Genomic DNA, 14,681 nt, shown 5'->3' on the forward strand with positions numbered 1-14,681 from the left:
CTGTGGCTGGAGTCCTGTCAGGCAAAGGCTGACCTTTCACCTAACAAAGGGTGATGAGAAGAGTGGAAGAAGCACTAGCACCTGGCAGCCTTCAGAGGATCATAGAAGGAATGAAAGGCTTTGGGTTGGAAGGTCATCAGGTTCCAACCCCCCTGCATGGGCAGGGACACCTCCCACCAGCCCAGGTTGCTCCAAGCCCCATCCAACCTCCCCTTCAACATTGCCAGGGATGGGGCAGCCACAGCTTCCCTGGGCAACCTGGGCCAGGCTCTCACCACCCTCACACTCCAGAATCTCCTCCTCATGTCTCACCTCAATCTCTTCCAGTTTTAATCCATCCCCCTTGTCCTCTCCCTCCCTGCCCTCGTCCCAAGTCCCTCCCCAGCTTTCCTGGAGCCCCTTCAGGCCCTGGAAGGTGCTCTAAGGTCTCCCTGGAGCCTTCTCCTCTCCAGGCTGAACATCTGTCATCTGAGCAACTGAATCAGCTGGATTTTTCTGTATAGAGTAGATGACTATGTGGATGGGACTAGATTAGTAGTAGCAATGAGTGGAAATGAAGTTGATACTGTGTGGTTTATCGTGATCTTCCAGTGGTCATAGCCTAGACCAGCTGTGCAGGTACTTTAGAACTTCTGAGCAGTATCTAAAAATGAATAGAGTTCTCCCTGTGTCTCTTGTGTGTCCCCTCACAGGTGTGAATCACACCATGTTTAAGGTGGAGATCATGTCCAATGAAGACCGGGAGTGGCACGAGTCCTTTTCTGTGGTGCTGGGTCCAGATGATCCAGTGGAAGCTGTTCTTGGAGATGCCAGCACTGCAATAGTGACTATCTTGGATCAGGAGGCAGTGGGGAGCCTGATTCTACCAGCACCTCCCATGGTAAGTTGCCCGTGGCAGTGGATGCTCTTCAAGTACAGACTGAAAACTCCAGGGGGACTTGTGTCATAAACTGAAGAGCTGCAGTGATGGAGCAGGCTCAGAGTGTATGGCAAGGATTGCCTGTCCCACCCCTCTCCTCAGCCCCAGCTGAACCCTACCATCTTGCATCCATACAGGTTGTCACCCTGGCTGATTATGACCGGGTGGAAGAAGTGACCAAGGATGGTGCCAAGAAGTCCCCTTCCCCAGGCTACCCTCTCATCTGTGTCACTCCTTGTGACCCTCACTTCCCCAAGTACCCGGTCATGAAGGAACGCTGCAGTGAGGCTGGGATCAACCAGTCTTCCATACAGTTCAGCTGGGAAGTGGCAACCCCCACGGATGGGAATGGGGCCAGGTCACCTTTTGAAACCATCACCGACAACACACCCTTCACCAGCGTCAACCATAAGGTGGGTGGTGAGGTCCCAGCACAGCCAAGCACCACTCGAGCTGTTCCACCAGCAGTGGGCCTTGTGTGACCTCAGCCCTCCCTGTCCTCACCCTCTTCACATCCTGCCCCACCAACACAAATTACTGGTTCCCTCCAGGGGCTTTTCTCAGGGGCTCCCAGCTCTGATGTCTCAGCTCTTCTCAAGCTTCCAGGTGTGTTTCTGGGCCATGGTGGCTCCTGCACAAGTCTGAGACCTTTTTAGTGGGTAGCACACGCTTTAGCTACACAGAGATGAAAACCTCAAACCTTCTCAGGTTTGGGAATTAGCCAGGGACGTATGGGTGCTGCTTTGGGGATTATTTTGGTGGGTGTTTTTCTTTTGGGCTCTGAAAGTTTGGTGCTGTCCTGCACCTTCTGAGAGCACGACGTCTCTCGACATGGGAGGTAGCTGTGAGCACTCAGACACTCCAATAAATCCCTGGTGGCAGGAGACAGATGGAGCCTGGCAGATGGAAACATCCCCAGCTCCCTTTTCTCTGCCCTTCAGGACATGGGCAGAGTTTGGAAGCTGTCAAACACCCCACCTACTCAAGCATCTCCTGCAGTGGAGGTGACAAGAGGCCCATCACTCCTACGTGCCCAAGTGGCTGAGCAGACACTGCCACTGGCTTCTCATTGGTCTTTGCCTCCATGGTGCCCCAAAACACCAATACCAAGTGGTTTTGCCCCAAGGTCAGATGTTGCAGAGTTGACCCACGTGGACGTTTTCCCCCCCTGGTTCCCTGCAGGTGCTGGACAGCATTTACTTCAGCCGGCGGTTCCACGTGCGCTGTGTGGCCAAGGCTGTGGACAAGGCTGGCCACGTGGGGACCCCCCTGAGAAGCAACGTGGTCACCATAGGCACAGACAGTGCCATTTGTCACACTCCTGTGGTCGCAGGGACCGCCCGAGGTTTCCAGGCACAGTCATTTGTTGCCACTCTGAAGTACTTGGATGTCAAGCACAAGGAGCACCCCAACAGGTACGAGCCTGGAGAAGGGGGGGGTGCAGTCCTTCACCAGCCACCCCCAGAGCTCCAGGGCTGGCTTGAGTTGAGAGGAGAAGGTGTGTTTGAAACCACATCCCTCCGTGCAGTGTGTCCTCTGGAACAGTGTGGGCTGCTCAGGGTGGTGCTCCCACTCTTCTCCTCGTACCCTGCTCTGCTGAGGGGGTTGGTGGGACAACCAGGGAGCAGATGTGTAGGGCAGGGATATTGAACCAAGACTAAACATCAGGCTCAGCCTGTGCTGCTGTGGGGCAGCACGTGGGGCTCCCCTGCCTGCCAGGGCTGCCTTTTTCTGCTCTCTCACCCACTGTTTGTTCCAGAATCCACATCTCGGTGCAGATCCCCCACCAGGATGGAATGCTGCCTCTCATCTCCACCCTCCCGCTGCACAACCTCCATTTCCTGCTCTCTGAGTCCATCTACAGGCACCAGCATGCCTGCTCAAACCTGGTCACCATCAGAGACCTCAGGGGTATCTCTGGTAAGTTTTAAAGCCAACTTTTGCTTTCTGAATCTTGGGGGGGTGGAGAAGCCAGTGAAGAAGTGCAGATTTGTCTTCCTCTGGGCAGTCCTGACGTGATCTACGTGCCAAGGGACGTTCCTGTACTAACAGCAGGGAACAAAGTCACCCCATGGAAGATGAGATGTGATGCCTGGGCCTGTTTAAAAGATTTTGGGGTGAAGCAGAATCCCTCTGTTTGAGGAGATTGTAGGTTCACACCTAGAATCATAGAACCATCCTGGTTGGAAGGGACCTTGCAGACCATCAAGTCCAACCACAACCTAGATCCCCCCACCATAACCTAATTTACCCCTTCAGTGCTTAAATCCTGTCCCTAAGCACTATATCTACATTCCTTTTAAACACTTCCAGGGATGGTGGCTCCACCACCTGCCTGGGCAGCCTGTTCCACTGTCCAGCCTCTCTTTGGGGAAAGAAACTCTTTCTAATCTCCAGTCTAAACCTCCCCTGGTGCAGCTTCAGGCCATTTCCTCTGTCCTGCCATTATTCACCTGGGAGAGAAGCCCAACTCCCACCTCCCTACAACCTCCTTTCAGGGAGCTGTGGAGAGCAGTGAGGTCTCCCCTCAGCCTCCTCTTCTTCAAACTAAACAGTCCCAGTTCCCTCAGCCTCTCCTCACAGGGCTTATTCTCCAGACCTTTCTGGGGTGGGCAGGGAGTTGTTGTTCTTAGAATCATAGAATCACTTTGGTTGCAAAAGACCTTTAAGGTCATCAAGTCCAACCCAGCACTGCCATGTCCACCACTAAACCATGTCCCTCAGCACCACATCTCCACGTACTTCATTCTGTTCATTTCATACCCAAGCTGTTCTGCGTTTCTCAAAGTTCAACTTCAACCTTTAATGGATAGGTTCAGAACTTTGGGTTTTCAGGATTCTTACCCCATTCATACAACATTTTCCCCTGTGAAGCCCCAGGTACATTCAGTTGGGCCTCTAGGATAACGAAGGGCGAGGAGCCTGTGAAGTCCCTGATCTAATAAAAGCCCCTGGTGTCATTTGAGAGTGAAAATGGGACCTCAGCCTCAAGCTGTTTCAAACCTGGAGTGACCAGTGTCCTGATGTCTTCTAATCCCAGAGGCAGGGTTTCTGGATGAGGTGACCTATGACACCATTGTCCTCAGCCCTGGCTATGACCGCCCCTACCAGTTTGACCCCGCGGTGCGGGAGCCAAAGACCATCCAGCTCTACAAGCACCTCAACCTGAAGAGCTGCATCTGGACTTTTGATGCTTATTATGACATGACTGAGTTAATTGATGTCTGTGGAGGCTCTGTCACTGCTGACTTCCAGGTAAGGTGCCATGCCCAAAACTCTTCCACCTCATCCAGATCTTTCTCAGTTCCTAGCAAAGCTCCACTTGCTGCTCACAGGTATTTGCTGCCCATCTTTGCTGCTCTGCAACATGGGCCTTTTCCCACTTTCCACCTAGAAAAGAACCACCATTCTTGGTGAAATACATTTCATTTATTTATTTAGGCTGGGGCAACAGAGGGTTTATTCTTTAATCTTCAAAGCACCACTTGACTCTTATTTTTTTTTGTATAAAGACATACTGGAAATACAAAACATTCCCACTTGTGCTCTGTTCTTTTACAAGTGTGTCTGTATCCTTTGCCACCAGAAACGAGTGGAGAACAGAGCAGAGACACATCAGTTCATACCCTGCAGTGCAGGGCAAGGTCATTTTTAAACAATTTCTCAATTAACCAGCTGGCAAACCCAGAGCCAGGAGTGTTCTTCTACAAAAGAGCAGCTTTAATTAACTACAAGACACAGAATCATGGAGTCACAGAATGGTTTGGGTTGGGAGGGACCTTCAAGATCATTTAGATCCAACCCCCCTGCCATGGGCAGGGACACCTCCCACCAGCCCAGGCTGCTCAGAGCCCCATCCAACCTGCTCTTCAGCACTGCCAGGGATGGGGCAGCCACAGCTTCCCTGGGCAACCTGGGCCAGGGTCTCACCTCCCTCACAGCCCAGAATTCCCTCCTCATCTCTCACCTCAATCTCCCCTTCTCCAGTTTTAATCCATTCCACGTCTCCATTAAATCCACATGTCTCACTGCCCTCTCATGGATGGATTACACATCTGCATCTCACTCGAGTGGGTATCTCATCTGCATTAGATTCTTGTATTAAATTCCCAGTCTGGAAGGTCTCCCACTGACCAGTCTGGAAGGATTCTCTGAGCCAGCTCAGAGGTACAGCTGGGCTCTACAGATAATAACTGGTGTCTGTGCAGCCTGAGAGCTGGGGTGCAGGTGGGGCCAGTCCTGAGCAAGCAGAATTGCTGATTTTTAATCCATGGAGTTGGACCCTGAGAGGCTTTGGAGGTGAAGTGGTGACCACGGCTGCTTTTGCCCCATGACACCAGTGTCCTTCAGCACTTGTCCTGATTTAAAAAGCAGGTTTGTCTGAAGGGCCTGCATGTAAAGGCAAAGACAACTCAGGGAGGCATCTCTGACTTGATGGGAGGAGTTCTGTGTGCATGTTTTCATCCTATCATAGAATCACAGACTGGTTTGGGTGGGAAGGGACCTTCAAGATCATCTAGATCCAACCCCCTGCACAGGCAGGGACACCTCCCACCAGCCCAGGTTGCTCCAAGCCCCATCCAACCTGCCCTTCAACACTGCCAGGGATGGGGCAGCCACAGCTTCCCTGGGCAACCTGGGCCAGGCTCTCACCACCCTCACACTCCAGAATTTCCTCCTCATGTCTCACCTCAATCTCCCTCTTCCAGCTTTAATCCATTCCCCCTCATCCCATCCCTCCCTGCCCTTGTCCCAAGCCCCTCCCCAGCTTTCCTGGAGCCCCTTCAGGCCCTGGAAGCTGCTCTAAGGTCTCCCTGGAGCCTTCTCTTCTCCAGGCTGAACACCCCAACTCTCCCAACCTGTCTTCAGAGCAGAGCTGCTCCAGCCCTGGGACCACATTCCTGACCCTCAGTTTTTCCCCACAGTTGATGATCACTTTCCAAATGGCAGCCCAGCAAGACCCTTTTGTTTTGAAAACCTTTGCCAATCATGCTCAGTCTTTATGGAGCCATCACATCATGTGGCTTTAGAAATCCTTTGTCCCCACATTACACTCCCTATCTTTAGGACATCCAGGATCCAGAACTAAAAAGGAGCCTTCTGCTGCAGTCACACTGGCTGGTTGTTCTTTTTTCACAGAGCAGAACAGGAATGCAGGGAGTGTGGTGAGTCTGGGCCATTGTCTCTCCTTTGGAAGGTGCGTGACCCCCTGGTTTGTGTTTTGTTGGCAGGTCCGGGACTCTGCTCAGTCCTTCCTGACAGTCCATGTCCCTCTCTATGTGTCCTACATTTATGTGACAGCCCCGAGAGGTTGGGCTTCTCTGGAGCATCACACAGAGATGGAGTTCTCCTTTTTCTATGATACTGTTCTCTGGAGGACAGGTAGGTCCCAGCCATTCCAAGGGGTAACAGGAAGAATGGGTTTGTTCTTGGAGGGTTTCTTTCACTTCTGCTTAGTTTCTGCAGTGCCACCACAGTCCTGAGCAGGGGGAGCACTTGCTGGCACTGCCCCCCATCCTTCCTGTCCTCTGCTGGTGGTTACATCCAAGACCTAACATAGAACCATAGAATGGTTTGGGTTGGAAGGGACACCTCCCACCAGCCCAGGCTGCACAAGCCTCATCCAACCTGCCCTTCAACACCTCCAGGGATGGGGCAGCCACAACCTCCCTGGGCAACCTGGGCCAGTGCCTTTCTACCCTAATGGTGAAGAATTTCTTCCTGATGTCTCACCTAAATCTCCCCTCTTTCAATTTAAAACCATCACCCCTTGTCCTGTCACTGCCTTTTCTGGTGAAAAGCCCCTCCCCAGCTTTCCTGGAGCCCCTTCAGACACTGGGAGGTGCTCTAAGGTCTCCCTGTGGTCTCATCCACGTGGGTTTCTTCTGTGCCTGAAGTCCTTCTGCTTCCAGCTTTTGAATTCTCCTTTCCCTCCACCTCTGGAGCCCATGTGTGCTGGGGAGCTGTGCCCGCAGCCTTGGGTAGTGCTGCTGCTCAGAGGGCTCCCAGGAACAGACCAGTGCCTCCTCACCTGGGATTTTATTTTGCCAGGGATGACACTAAGAGGAGAGGAGGGACTTGCAGAGCTTTGCTTCTGGAGGTCCAGTCAGAAATTACACCCACAAGTGAAACTATTATCTCCAACTTCTCCTTGTTGCTTGAGTCACACTCGGGCGGCACGTGGGTAACGGAGGGGGTGCATTGCCAAAGGACTGGAGGGCTCTGGGGAGCTGTCTCAAATGCTTCTGGAGTCCAGAAGCCCACCTGAGGAGCAGCTGTGCTGGGTGGCCTCCCCAGTGACTTTGTTCTTGCTGCCCTCTGCAGGGATCCAGACAGAGAGCGTTCTCTCTGCCCGGCTGCAGATCATCAGGATCTACATCCGCGAGGACGGCCGGCTGGTCATCGAGTTCAAGACACAGGCCAAGTTCAGAGGTGAGAGCACTGGCTCCTGCTGCAGAGAGGAGGAAATCAAGGCACCCTGACCTGTGTCCTGGAAACGCAGGGAGCAGAACAAATCCCTCTTCCCACAGGAGTCCCTCTGTGCTGAGCTGTGGCAACGCAGGGTCTCCCTGCCTGTCCTCTGTCTTACCTGTCACCTTGTCCTCACCCCAGGGCTTTTTGTGATGGAGCACCACAGCCTGCCAGATGTCAGGTCTTTTTTACTGACCCCAGACCACCTGGGAGGGATCCAGTTTGACCTGCAGCTGCTGTGGAGTGCTCAGACCTTTGACTCTCCCTACCAGCTCTGGAGAGCAACCAGCTCCTATAACAGGTGAGGACTTGTGGGTCCAGCCACCCTCAGCAGCTTCCCACAGCATCGCAGCACCGCGATGGAGGTGCCTGAAGGTGGCACTGGAGCAGTTTCAAGTCCAGGGCCTGGGGGGGAGTAATCCCTGTTGTGGCAGCCAGAGCGTGGGTGGCCAGGAGCCAGGACAAGGGGCTGGTCCCAGGGCTGGAAATGCTCCTCTCCTGGGTGTGTAAGTAGAGGGGGAGATCACGTTCATCTCCTTGGAGATGCATTTTTCTGGCAGTGAAGCCAGTGGGTAGGTAGACACCAGAGGGAACGACGTGTTGGAGTTAGAAGCAGGAGGATTTCGTGTCCCCAACTGACTTAACCAGTAGCTCTGTGCTTGGTGGATCAAGATCTAGAAAAATCTGGTTCACTCTGTTTTTTAAAAATACCTTTTATTTTGAAGTCCAGTCTGTGACTGTTTGTTCTTTTAGCCCGTGCTCCTTGCACACAGGGTCACGTGGACTTTGTCCCTCCTGCGACTGCTGGAGTAGATGGACATTTCTGGGGTGATGGGGAGGTGGACATGGTGGATACTGGGCAAACACCTCAGCTGGGGGAAGAGCCTGGGGTCTCGTTTGGTGACCAGTGTCTCCTGTCTGTCCCCAGGAAGGACTATTCTGGAGAGTACAGCATCTTCCTAATCCCCTGTACTGTGCAGCCCACGCAGCCCTGGATGGAGCCTGGAGACAAACCCCTGCCCTGCACAGCTCACGCTCCTGAGCGGTACCATGGCCACAGCTGGGTTGATGTTGATAGTTATATTGATATTTATATGAATATTGATATTTATGTGAATATTGATATTGGTATTTAGCTCGTATTCGCTGGTTTGGCCCACGTGGGTTATTTCTGGGGTCCCAGCACAGGATGCCACCAGCAGGAAGGGAAAAGGGGGAGGAACCTTTGGCTCAGGAGGGTTGTGGGGGAACCAAATCAGCCCCGTTGGGAGGAGGCTTCAGCTGGTGGTGGTTTTCCATTCCTGGAAAACTGGGGCAGGGTGAGGGGCAGCCTGGCACCGAGCACCAGCGCCGGCCGGGCTGCTGGGCTGTAGATAGTAAAGCAGGAGAGAAGGAAGGGTGAAGCAGACCAGGTAGGTCAGCAGGGTGTAACTTCAGATGTGTTCAAACTCAACCTCTCTTTTTCCCCTCTTCCCCATTTCAGCTTTTTGGTCCCCATTGCCTTCCAGCAGACCAACCGCCCCGTGCCCGTCGTCTACTCCCTGAACACAGAGTTCCAGCTCTGCAACAACGAGAAGGTGTTCCTGATGGACCCCACCCAATCCCAGATGTCTCTGGCAGAAATGGACTACAAAGGGGCTTTTTCAAAGGGTGGGGTTACTTTTCCTCTTCTGTTTGTTCATACCTGATGCTTCTGTCTTCATAACCAGAGGTGGTTTTGCCTCTTTGACAGCCACAGATGGTGTTTGGAGCGTGTCACAGCTCTGTGAGAGTGTGACAGGACAAGGACGTGCTCTGGCACCCTGTTCTGTCACCTGCACACACAAAGCTAAGCCCTTCCAAGGCCAGAGCCACGTGCAGTTGGGTGCATTTGGCTCCAACAGTGGTCCTGGACTGGAGCAGCTCTGCTCTGGAGACAGGCTGGGAGAGTTGGGGCTGTTCAGCCTGGAGAAGAGAAGGCTCCAGGGAGACCTTAGAGCACCTTCCAGGGCCTGAAGGGGCTCCAGGAAAGCTGGAGAGGGACTTGGGACAAGGGCAGGGAGGGAGAGGACAAGGGGGAATGGATTAAAAGTGGAGGAGGGGAGATTGAGGTGAGACATGAGGAGGAAGAAATTCTTCACCACGAGGGTAGTAATGTGCTGGAACAGGTTGCCCAGGGAGGTTGTTGATGCCCCCTCCCTGGCAGTGTTGAAGGGCAGGTTGGATGGGGTTTGGAGCAACTTGGTCTAGTGGGAGGTGTCCCTGCTCATCGCAGGGGAGGTTGAAACTAGATGATCTTGAAGGTCCCTTCCAACCTTCACCGTTCTGTGGTTCGATGAATCTGGTGTTGAACTGGAAGATTTAACCCTCCTGGTTTTTTTTCTCCCAATTCCCCCCCCTCCAGGGCAAATCCTGTACGGCCGCGTGCTCTGGAACCCGGATCAGAACCTGAACGCTGCTTACAAGCTGCAGCTGGAAAAGGTCTTCCTGTGCACAGGCAGGGATGGCTATGTGCCCTTCTTCGACCCCACAGGCACCGTCTACAACGAGGGGCCCCAGTATGGTTGTATTCAACCCAACAAGCACCTGAAACACCGGTTTCTCCTCTTGGCAAGTTTGCTGCTGCAGATAAAAACCTCCACCTTGAGTCTCGTGTGTGGTCGTAGCCCGAGAGATCTGGTCCCTTCGGCCTCTTGCTGACCCTGGGAGCTGGAGGGGCTGCTCATTTGGACACTGAGTTGATATTAACTCCTTTGGTCTGGATGTCCTCGCTGTCCCCACTGACACAGGGCTCTGTTTGACTTCCCCAGGCTCCCCCAAGCCCCACAATGTCCTCTGGGCAGACCCTGCCACCCTCCCAGCCACCTGCCCCTCCGTGCAGCCACAGAAAGCCAGTGTCCCTGATAAACATCTCCCTGAGGGCTCTGAGATGCTCACAGAGCTCTGCTCTGCTTCTGTTTTCTCTTCATTTGTCTTAACCCCCCAGCTACAAACAGACTTGTGACTACAAGGGGATGAGAAGTGAAATGTGGTGCTGGTTTTTTTTTTTTTGCAGCACCAAGGAGGCAGGTGTAAACCATGTAGACAAGATCAGTTGTGGGTTTTTTTAGTGTGTCCAGTTCTGGAGCCCCCAGTGTAAGAAGGACATGGAGCTCCTGGAGAGAGTCCAGAGGAGGCCAAAAAGATGATCCAAGGCCTGGAGCAGCTCTGCTCTGGAGACAGGCTGAGGGAGGTGGGGCTGTTCAGCCTGGAGAAGAGAAGGCTCCAGGGAGACCTTAGAGCACCTTCCAGGGCCTGAAGGGGCTCCAGGAAAGCTGGGGAGGGGCTTGGGACAAGGGCAGGGAGGGAGAGGACAAGGGGGATGGATGAAAACTGGAAGAGGGAGATTGAGGTGAGACATGAGGAGGGAATTCTTTGCTGTGAGGGTGGTGAGAGCCTGGCCCAGGTTGCCCAGGGAAGCTGTGGCTGCCCCATCCCTGGCAGTGTTGAAGGGCAGGTTGGATGGGGCTTGGAGCAACCTGGGCTGGTGGGAGGTGTCCCTGCCCATGCAGGGGGGTTGGGACTAGATGATCTTGAAGGTCCCTTCCCACCCAAACCAGTCCGTGATTCTGTGATTTCCCTCACTTTTTACCCACGAGTATTTCATAGTCTAAAAACAACCCATGGGAGCCCACCTTCCTCTTCATAACCCCCCTCTCTGATTCCCAGGACCGAAACCAGCCAGAGGTGACAGACAAGTATTTCCATGATGTCCCTTTTGATGCCCACTTTGCTTCCGAGCTGCCGGAATTCCACTCGGTGAGCAGCATGCCTGGAGTCGATGGGTTCACTCTCAAGGTGGATGCTCTCTACAAGGTATGTACCAAGCCATAGGGGTGGCCCAAAACTCACTTTTCTACCCAGGATGTCCCAGGTATTTGGGGAATTGTGGGGTCTGGGCCTGGTGCTGCCTCAGTTGTACCATAAATGAACCAGTGGAGCCTGTTAGGAAGCAAACTCTAGCACACAAAATGGAGATGAGGAATTGATTCTAGTGATGATTTGTTTGCCAAAGCACTCAGGAAAGAAGCTCTTTCAAAACTTGTGATTAACGTTCCGGAATTGTTGTAGTTGCCAAAGATATTATTGCAGTTGCCCATCCCTGGCAGTGTTGAAGGGCAGGTTGGATGGGGCTTGGAGCAGCCTGGGCTGGTGGGAGGTGTCCCTGCCCATGGCAAGGGGGTTGGAACTAGATGATTTTGAAAGTCCCTTCCCACCCAGACCAGTCTGTGATGCTAGGATTCCACAACAGGCAACCAGACCAAACACCTCCTTGTGATTATTGCAGGTGCTACTGAAAACACACGGAGCTTTTGGGTTGAGGTTGATGCGAGTTAAACAGGACCAAAAATAAGATAAATAAATACATACATGCAACCAATCTTTGACTCAACAGCACCACTAGAAGCTGTAGCTGCAGTTCCCTGTCCTTGCAGGTGGAAGCTGGACACCAGTGGTACCTGCAGGTCATCTACGTGATCGGGCCGGAGGGCAGGGGCAGCCCCCGCCTGCAGCGATCGCTCTGGGGCCGCTGGCGCCGCGACCTGGTGGACAGGGAGGGGCGGCTGCTGCTGGACCACTCCCTGATCTACGACAACGAGGGCGACCTGGTCAAGAACGGCACCAACATGAAGTCGCTGCTGCTGGAGAGGGACGAAGCCGCCGTGGCCGCCTCCTTCTCCCCCGCGGGCGCCTCCCTGGGCAGCGCCCTGGCGGCAGCCGCCCTCCTGTTCCTGCTGCTGCTGCTGCTGCTGCTGCTGCTTCCCGGGGTTTGCCTGCTGGCCAGGAGGTGCCGCGGGAAGAGGGAGGCGGGGGGAGCCGTCCCGGAGGAGCATCCCCTCAACAGCAAGGTGGAGCTGCCGCGGGGCGCGGGGCGGGCGCTGGGCAGCCGCTCCTGCACCGTCCGGAACGTCACCCGCTGGGAGGGCAGCGGCAGGAAAGGGAAGCAGGTGAACTTGGAAGTCGAAGTGCAGAGGAGTTTGCAGGACGGAACGGAGGTTTAAGGGAGCACGGGCTTGGGTTTGGTAAAGAGCTTATATATATATATATATATATATATATAAATGGTAAAAAAAACAAAACCCCAACCGAGGAACGAAAAACAAAACAAGCTAAGAAAAGTGATGCTGGTGTTTTCCTACTCTGGTGAGGAGGAGGAGCAGGAGGAGGAGCAGGAGGATGAGGAGGAGGAGTTGGGGCTCTCCCTCACCTCTGCAGCCTCCACCAGCTTCCTCCAGCTCCACTTCTCCAGGGGTGGCCCCAGGAGAACCAGCACCTCCCTTGGCCGTGCAGGGAGGAGACCCAGGCCTCTGTCAGGGCATCCTGGGGACATTATTTTTCCCCCCCCCTGTTCCTGTGTCACCCAGGGGTGAGGAGCAGAGGGACCCTCAGCTCCTGGCCTGCAGGGCTGGGGGGGGTTGGTTCTTCACTGGGGAATAAAGTACGAGAAGACACATCTGCTTGTTTTAATACCCGAGGCAAGCAGCCTTGGTTTGCTTCTTAAAACGGGGCAAAACCCTGCAGAAAACAAACAAACAAACTGTAAACCTGGTGCTCAGTATCTTGGGGGGGGGAGGGGAATCTTGCTGGGGCGGTGCTGGATGCGGAGAGGGGGGGTGGCAGGGACAGGACCTGCCCCGCGGGGTGTTCACTGCCCTGTCTCACCGAGTAAAGTTTGATGATAAACCCGAAGCCCAGCGTGCCCGGGGTGTCCTTTTCTATTGCGCCTCGGCGAGGTGGGTCAGGCAGGAGCTACAGATCCACCCCCTCCGGGGAGGGGGGGTCCCTGCTACTCCCACCCCCCCTCCCGCAGCCCCAGACCCTCACCCCTGCTCAGCCCCGGGTCCGACCACGACCCCACACAACTCGGGGCTCACGTTTCCGGCTCTCCCGGGCTGGACACGGGGGCTGAGCCTCCTGCCGAGCCCGGCTTTCAGGTCCCAATCCCACCCCAAATCCCCGGGGAGCCACTTTCCCCTCCGCAGAGCCCTGAAAACCCACCCCCCAGACCCGCTCCTGAGCCCCAGAACCAGCCCCCCGAGGTAGAGGGGTGCCACGTCCCCCCCTAAAAAACCTACCGCCGGGTCTGCGCTGCCGAGCCAGGTTTTGAGGCTCCCGGGGAGCGCCGAACACCCCCCAACCCCCTGGTGCGGGGCCAGGGGGGACCGGGGAGATGCTCCCGAGGGCACGGAGGGGGCTGAGCATCCCTGGGCACGGGGGGGGGGGGTCCCTTCTGCCCAGCCGGGGTTCTGTCCCTTCCAGCTCTCAGTCCCTTCCAGTCCAAACTGCTCTATGATTCTGTGATGATTCTATGGTTTTAGAATGCTTTACAAACGGCAAGTTTGCTGATGACACCAAGCTGGGAGGAGTGGCTGACACACCAGAAGGCTGTGCTGCCATTCAGAGAGACCTGGACAGGCTGGAGAGCTGGGTGGGGAGAAACCTGGTGAAATTCAACAAGGGCAAGTGTGGAGTCTTGCATCTGGGGAAGAACAGCCCCATGTACCAATAGAGGCTGGGGGCTGAGCTGCTGGAGAGCAGGGTAGGAGAAAGGTACCTGGGGGCCCTGGTGGGCAGGAGGATGACCATGAGCCAGCAGTGTGCCCTGGTAGCCAAGAAGGCCAATGGCATCCTGGGGTGGGTTAGAAAGGGGGTGGTTAGTAGGTCAAGGGAGGTTCTCCTCCCCTCTGTTCTGCCCTGGTGAGGCCACATCTGGAATATTGTGTCCAGTTCTGGGACCCACAGTTCAGGAAGGACAGGGAACTGCTGGAAAGAGTCCAGGGCAGAGCCAGAGAGATGATGGAGGGAGTGGAACATCTCCCTGATGAGGAAAGGCTGAGGGAGCTGGGTGTCTTGAGCTTGGAGGACACTGAGGAGTGGCCTCATAATTGTTTAGAAATACGTTAAGGGCGAGTGTCAGGAGGACAGAGCCAGGCTTTGTTCAGTGATGTCCAGTGATTGGACAAGGGGCAGTGGGTGCAAACGTAAACATCAGAAAAAGCTTCTTTCCTGTGAGAGTGACAGAGCCCTGGGACAGGCTGCCCAGAGAGGCTGTGGAGTCTCCTTCTCTGGAGACATTCCAAACCCACCTGGACACGTTCCTGTGTGATGTGCTCTGGGTGACCCTGCTCTGGCAGGGGGGGTTGGGCTGGGTGATCTTTCCAGGTCCCTCCCAACCTCTGGGATTCTGTGATTCTGTGGGAGCTCCTCGGGACAGGAGCGCGCCGGGACCCCCCGCCCCCGTGTCCCGCCTCCCTCCTCCGAACGCGGGGTC

General features: G+C 54.7%; 1 protein-coding gene across 1 annotated transcript in view; it reads left to right on the forward strand.

The window, feature by feature from the left end:
• Positions 1 to 12,968, forward strand: part of FRAS1 (Fraser extracellular matrix complex subunit 1) — a 164,752-nt gene extending 151,784 nt beyond the window's left edge. Inside the window, exons 61-73 of the mRNA XM_051618261.1 lie at positions 693 to 880; positions 1,057 to 1,332; positions 2,102 to 2,334; positions 2,679 to 2,839; positions 3,960 to 4,174; positions 6,151 to 6,301; positions 7,244 to 7,351; positions 7,532 to 7,691; positions 8,319 to 8,435; positions 8,874 to 9,040; positions 9,774 to 9,979; positions 11,078 to 11,224; positions 11,845 to 12,968. Coding sequence (XP_051474221.1) covers positions 693 to 880; positions 1,057 to 1,332; positions 2,102 to 2,334; positions 2,679 to 2,839; positions 3,960 to 4,174; positions 6,151 to 6,301; positions 7,244 to 7,351; positions 7,532 to 7,691; positions 8,319 to 8,435; positions 8,874 to 9,040; positions 9,774 to 9,979; positions 11,078 to 11,224; positions 11,845 to 12,411 — 2,696 coding nt within the window. The 3' untranslated portion in view covers positions 12,412 to 12,968. The remainder of the gene's footprint in view (positions 1 to 692; positions 881 to 1,056; positions 1,333 to 2,101; positions 2,335 to 2,678; positions 2,840 to 3,959; positions 4,175 to 6,150; positions 6,302 to 7,243; positions 7,352 to 7,531; positions 7,692 to 8,318; positions 8,436 to 8,873; positions 9,041 to 9,773; positions 9,980 to 11,077; positions 11,225 to 11,844) is intronic.
• The last annotated feature ends 1,713 nt before the right edge of the window (positions 12,969 to 14,681 follow it).

The sequence above is a fragment of the Apus apus genome, chromosome 4 (genome assembly GCF_020740795.1).
Source record: "Apus apus isolate bApuApu2 chromosome 4, bApuApu2.pri.cur, whole genome shotgun sequence".
In the NCBI taxonomy this organism is placed as follows: Eukaryota; Metazoa; Chordata; class Aves; order Apodiformes; family Apodidae; genus Apus; species Apus apus.